Here is a 6,408-nt window from a genome sequence, read left to right as displayed (position 1 = left end):
CTGTTGCTTCCCCTATCCCCCAGCCACACAATCACAACTGCCTGGATCAACAGAAGAGCTGTGAAATAACCAGTACTAAAAAGTGGCAGATTGTTTTAAATTATACTGCAGTGTACTTCACTGGTTATGCTATCTCCCTGCACAACACAGTGGGCCCCCCCTTTTAATTATTAGAAGGATACTTTTTAAAATCAATTTGTAAAATTTACACCAGCTCTTTAAGAACCGTTGTAGCAAGAAAGCATGCTTCCACTTTAAATCTCCCTTTTTTCTAATTCTAATGGCCACTCTACACGCTCTTTAATGAGCGTCACCAATCCCAACAGAACTGTCTGAATAATGCAAAGCCAAACTAGATGTATATGAAAAACCTCCTGTCCCATACCCAAACTCTATATAGAAGTTTCAGATTTGTCTGTTTAATACTCTGTCTGGGTCTTTTACATGACAGATAGCAAAAGACATAAACAAAATCACACCCATTTCGGTGCTTTGTTCCCCAAAATTTGCTTTAGAAGTCTTTCCATGGCATGCACTCTCTAACTTCAATGTGACTTAACAAGCTGTCTAGACTGAAGACTGATGTTCTTCTTACTTACCTTTTCTGTTTACAGTTGAGAATATTTTCTCATTAGCTTCAGGACATATGATTGAACATTTTTCACTACTTTCAATGATGACATAAGCCAGGTTTCTTTTACACAGAAACAGAGCAAGACTTTTTTATAAAATAAATATGTATGTAATTGAAATAAATATGTATGCGATTGAAATGTATATAGCAAATAATTTGCAGTCAGAGATGGTCTTTATGCCTGGTTTCTAATAGACAACAAACTTAGAAATGTGCTTGAAATTGTCTAATAAACACTTTTTCTGAACAAATTTACAGAGTTTCTGAAGACAAACTGCCTATTAGCAATACCAACATGATTTTTTTTCATTATTCATACTCTCCCACTGTTCACTGAAAAGAGACTTATTTTTATCTGTCTTATTTATAAAGATGCTCTTAATGGTAGTTAAAGACTTGAGGACATGAGAAACAAAGCCAAGAACCTCTACAGAAGGTCCCAGAAGACTGAATCCCAGCTGCGTATCTTCTCCATTAATACAACTGGTATGTCTTCACCAGTAAGGTTTCCAACTTTTGGTGAAAAGCGATAATCTCAGCATTTCATTTGCTGGCAGTTTTTCAGCCTATATTTCTCATTTTCTTCCACTGTCCTAAACAGGTCCCCATTTCCTTGTTTATGCCAGACGCTTATATTATAATCACACTACTCTGATCACTCCATAGCTCAACTAAAGAGCTCTTAAATTGTTCCTACAAATCAATCCCCTGAGCTTTCGTAATTTCTTCCTTGACCTCATTAGTTTTCCAAAAACTTGCAGGCCAAGACATGCCCATCTAATAGCTTCCATTCCAAATCTGTCCTCAGTGTTAGTAAAATATGCAGTTAATTTAGTTTTTGTCCTAAGAGTTGTAGATGAAAATTCCCTGAAACACAGAAAAGATTGATTCCCTCTTTTTTGAGCTTTCACTGGTAATTACAGTGACGACCTCTGCAACAAACGTGATAAACAGATGCAGAAAGCAGCCTTGCAGCAAAGAGAAAAGAGAAAACAACTTTTTAAATAAAGAATGGGATCAAATTCTGCTCAAACATAAAGGATAAACATTCTGACAGCAGAACATGGTTCAATGCTACTTACTGAACTTAGGTCTTTTACTGGCAGAAGCAGTCTGGCACCACAGCAGAGTTATTTCAACATTCAAGCATGAAGACCTCTCAAAAATGTCTCTCTAGCTGATGAACAGATGGTTAAAAAAAAAAAATTCAAGATCACAGACCAAATTAAACTAGATAAAATATATTACTTGTCTCTAGCAGCACATAAAATGGTTATTTTTCAGTATTTTGTATTTGGGAAAAAGAAAAGAATCATAGGAAACTAAGGTGAATTAAAAAAATTAAAAACAGATCTAAGTTTATTTTTTTTATTACCGCCACTAGACACAGCATGCGCCAGGAAAAGGGTTCTGTTGTTTCTACAGTTTTAAACAAATTAACCACAGCCTTCCTAGCCAATAATGTATACTGCATTAACTACAGATAGCAGACTAAAAGACACCTTACTTAAGAATATCCTCAATTGCTACTTGGGGTTTGGAGCAACCAGTGCATGGAGATTTAATTTTACCCCAAGTAAAACCCTCATCTTACTGTCATCTATGAAGGGTTACAGGAACTGCAGTCACCCTTACTACTACAGACTCAAGTCATTCTGTCTGCAGCTCCTCATGAGTATTCTCGTGAAAATAGATACACTTCATCTCCTGTGTGTTTCAGGATACAGCACTGCTTTCTTCATTCCCTCCTGCAGTGGGAGGTTGGGAGACAAGCATGAAGGCAGGCACAGTTCTGATATCAGTGTGAAGAACAAACACTGAAAGTCACAGAGCATGACTGCGATTTACAGCAGCTGAGGGTGTCTGAAAATGCAGGGCACCTGCAGTAACTCACTTGGAAGACCTATTGCCACCACATCAGGAACAGTTGTAAACACACAGAAATAAATCTCACTAGTACTTTCCCATCAGTTACTGTTGTACTGATTTAATCAGGCAGAAGCTGGGTTCATGCTGCCGTTTGAAGAAATGATGGACAGAAAAGTCTAATTCCCACTTCGGTGCATGACCAGACCCCACAGCTGCACGGTGGTTTCTCAGACAGCCTCTCTGCTTTGCCATCCACACCTCTTGCTGCCTGGCAGGGCTGCAGGTCTGTGGGAAAACAACTAGCTGGGCAGGATTTGCACAGCACATCGCAGCAATGCTTCCATGCCTGCAATTCCACTGCTAACAAGTCACATCCAGCCACTCAGCAAGATGCAAGACCAAAGTATCAGGTAAGAACCAAGGTACCAGCAGGAAAAATGGACAGCATTGTTTTGGAAAATGTAAAAAAAATAGAAGCATAATTTTACTTTTTATTCCTCTAAGAGTGAGATCTGAGCCTGTGTGTTTTTACTGAAGTAATGAAGAGACTCAGGTGTATGTTCCTTACGGCAACTTGAGAATGCTTAAGAAATGTTTACACAAAACCACAAGAATTACGAAGCATGAGCAAGCTTCCTCACTTCAGTCAAATTGGCAAGTTTACAAATTTCAGTATGACACATTTATTGCAAACTTACAGTAATGTCCATATGCCCAGAAGCAGGACTGAAACTTCACTTGCTGATTAACAAATTACCGTCTCCAACTAGCAGTATGTCTACTAGCCAAAAAAAGCACATTGAACCTCTGAGAAACAAGGTCTCCTGCACAGACTCCCACATCTGTAAATCCAGCCAGGAAAGAGCCTCAGAAAAAAGATGATGTTCCACAAGCAGTGCAATTATTTCACCCCTTAAAATTATGGCAAAATAAAAATGGTTCATTAATTTAAAGACTGGAAAATACATATGTCTGGATGACGCTCTTAGTCATATGGTTTAGTCTTAGGTAGTCCTGAGAGGAGCAGAGAGCTGAACCCTATGATACTTGTGGGTCCCTTCCGACTTGAGACATTCTGTGACTCTGTGATGTGTCACAACATGCACACACAAACACCTATGTACCATAAGACACACATGTGGTGTGCACATATGTACACCAGCAACGTGCCCTGCCACTCTGACTCATGTTTCAGATGACATGACTGAGCAGCACTGCTTGGGGCTGACCTGGTTCTCCTTGTAGGACAAACGCCAAGCACAACGTTGAGGCTGTTACCCCACTCCCCTCTTCCCAATGACAAAAGGGGCACAGCAAAAGCTGGAGAGATTTGCCTAAGCCTGCTCAGCCACACCTGAGATTTGGTCTTGATATAAAACTGCACCTAGCATCTTCACATGAACGGATCTCCTACCATTCCTACATCTGCAGGTGTGGGTAATTAATAATCAGGGAATTGGTCTAATTAGTTTCAAATTAAATCTTTAAAAAACTCACTAAGAATTACAGTGAGTAAGCCATGCTAATTAAATATTGAAGGAATAAGTGAAAATAAGCATCAGGAGAAGTGTCTCTGTGCCCCACTCCCAGTGCACAAAGGATTTAAGAGCGTTTACTAGAACTCATTAATTGGATCTATGAGCTTCTGTTTGACCCCTGATTTTTCTTTAACATATTAAGGCTGTGTAAAATATATATGAATACATTAATATGTAAAGCACAGCTAACTGAAAATGGATTTATAAAGATTTTCTTAGAAAAACCAAACCAGTGAAGGCTTTGATGAAACATCCAAAAGAAAAAAAAATACACTCAACAACTGTAATGTACCATCTCAAAGCAATACAGAAACACTCTATTACCAACATGCAAAATATATAGTAAAAAACCACTCCTGCAAAAACAGTGCAGTAATTCTTCTCACAAAAATCTGAATATTTGCAACATTACAGTAGCCCCACAAGTGTAGAGTGATGAAAAATTAATCAGGTGGGTAACCTGACAACAAACAGAGAAACAGTGAGGATAAAAAAACCTCAGTGAAAGTGGAAAATGGAATGGAATTTTTTTCTATAAATATTTATGGCATCAGTGATGATCATTACTCTGCTTGGTGAACAAGCAAACAAAAAATAATTAGACTGTGGTATTTTTTGCCATCATGTAGAGGGAAATCCTTTTCGAGCTCCAGGTGCTCTGCTCCCCCTGTTCTGTGCTCAGGCTTTGCACCACCAGCTCCCCACTCCAGGCCCTCAGGCTGCAGCCAGGAAAAAGGCTGGCGTATATGGGATAGGCGGCTCCAAATGCAGCTGCTCCAGCTGGTGCTGAGGGAGCAGCTAAGACAGGTACTGGCCCAAGGGAGTAGACAGCTTCAACTCACACCACATTTCTTTTCTTGGTAGCACACATTCTTGTCTCTCTCCTCTTGCCCGTTAAGGACTTTCTCAGACACTCAGGAACTGGTTATCTTTGGGACCTCAAATTAATCTGGCTAAGCTTGATAATATCCAAAAGTATTAAAGGAAACTGAGCACTTAATGACATAAGAGATTTTTAGGAAACTGACTCAAACCACATCACGGTTTCATAAAAACAGCTTTCGGTGCCCCCCCTTGCTTCCAAAGACCATCTGCTGCAGACCACGTAGCATTGGTTTTATTTCATCACAGGTATCCCTCTGCCCAAACTTTAAACACTCTTCTGTTCTGTTCTGGACAAGAAAAGGGGCATGGTGACACCTGCCCATCCCCTGGTGACATATCCATGAGTGGCTCAGGGAGCTTCCCTTGGTTACACAGATGTTGCATTAGACATCTCCTGCCCTTTAATCTAGGGCTTACTAAAGTCAGTGAGGATGCTGCCTTTAAAATCACTGCACACAGTACTTGACACCTGTCTCATCATTCCCTTGCTCTGCCTTGCACTGGTGTAATCAGTCTGGGAGACAGGGGAGGTCTGCAGCAGAGAAACACCTAGGACAGACTGACTGATCTGGTTACCTGGTTCCAGGCAGCTTGAAGGCTTTATTAGAAACCAACAAGGAAAGATGTCCTACAGAAGCAGAGGAAGCATATTTACCACATAATTTCCTTTCTCTCATTACAATCTCAGTTTTCAAAAAACTAAAATTGCAAATATGTCCCCAGTTCTCATTGGTGTGCAGTAGAGCCAAAACCCAATAACTAGCACTCAGGCCTTTCATTGCACAGAGGTTATTTAAAGAAATGTGATATTTGCCCCACAGCAGCTAAAAAGATACAGGCAAGCAGCAGGGACACTATATTCAGTTATCCAAGTCTCAGCCAGCAGCCCGAGTGCTGAAAGTACTGTTGCAAGAGCCAGATCCATGTGGACATACGGTCTTAACAGAGTATCATCTTGAAAATAAGCTTGACTATAATCCCTCCAGTTTCGTCCTTTGCAGGTCTGTTATGACACACATCTCACACACAGAAAAGAAGAGCCATGTTTTAGTTGTGCTTTTTATTGATCAGCTTCACAAACATGAGTTCAAAGCCTATGTTGAACATGGATATTTTCATCTGGCCCTGTGCTTTAGAATGACTTCATATCATTGAGCCATTTTTCATCCCAAATTACACCCTGATTGGTTGCAATTTGTTACTTATGAGTAAAATTGCAGCTGACCATTAAAAATGCATTTGTGGCATTCTTCAGGTTCTCCAGAGTCAGCTGAAATAAAACCATCCCTGCTGAAATAAAACCTCCCCTGCCAAATGATTTCACAGCCTGATGCCTGAACAGCAAGAACATTTTCTAATATGTTTTTAAAACATCCCCCTTTTTTTCTGAAATTTACCAGTCTCACAAAAAAAAGCCCAAAGTACCTCGACTCACGAACATCACAGACAAGAGTGGGAAGGGCAGTTGAAAGCTGAGCAGGA

At 40.0% G+C, this 6,408-nt stretch overlaps 1 protein-coding gene across 3 annotated transcripts in view; it reads right to left on the bottom strand.

Annotated features, from left to right (window-relative positions):
• The window catches only part of LOC103612359 (probable acyl-CoA dehydrogenase 6), an 81,176-nt gene that overhangs the window by 44,439 nt on the left and 30,329 nt on the right, over positions 1 to 6,408 (bottom strand). The window contains exon 1 of one of the 3 annotated variants that reach the window (XM_017729293.1): positions 6,352 to 6,402. The exons of the other annotated variants lie outside the window; for them this stretch is intronic. Within the exon in view, the coding sequence (XP_017584782.1) occupies positions 6,352 to 6,367 (16 nt within the window). The 5' untranslated portion in view covers positions 6,368 to 6,402. Of the gene's footprint in view, positions 1 to 6,351; positions 6,403 to 6,408 lie in introns of those variants that run through there. 3 annotated transcript variants of the gene reach the window in all.

This window comes from Corvus brachyrhynchos, unplaced genomic scaffold (genome assembly GCF_000691975.1).
Source record: "Corvus brachyrhynchos isolate BGI_N302 unplaced genomic scaffold, ASM69197v1 scaffold142, whole genome shotgun sequence".
In the NCBI taxonomy this organism is placed as follows: Eukaryota; Metazoa; Chordata; class Aves; order Passeriformes; family Corvidae; genus Corvus; species Corvus brachyrhynchos.
The sequence above is the reverse complement of the archived record's forward strand: the minus strand, read 5'-3'. Positions and strand labels throughout refer to the sequence as shown.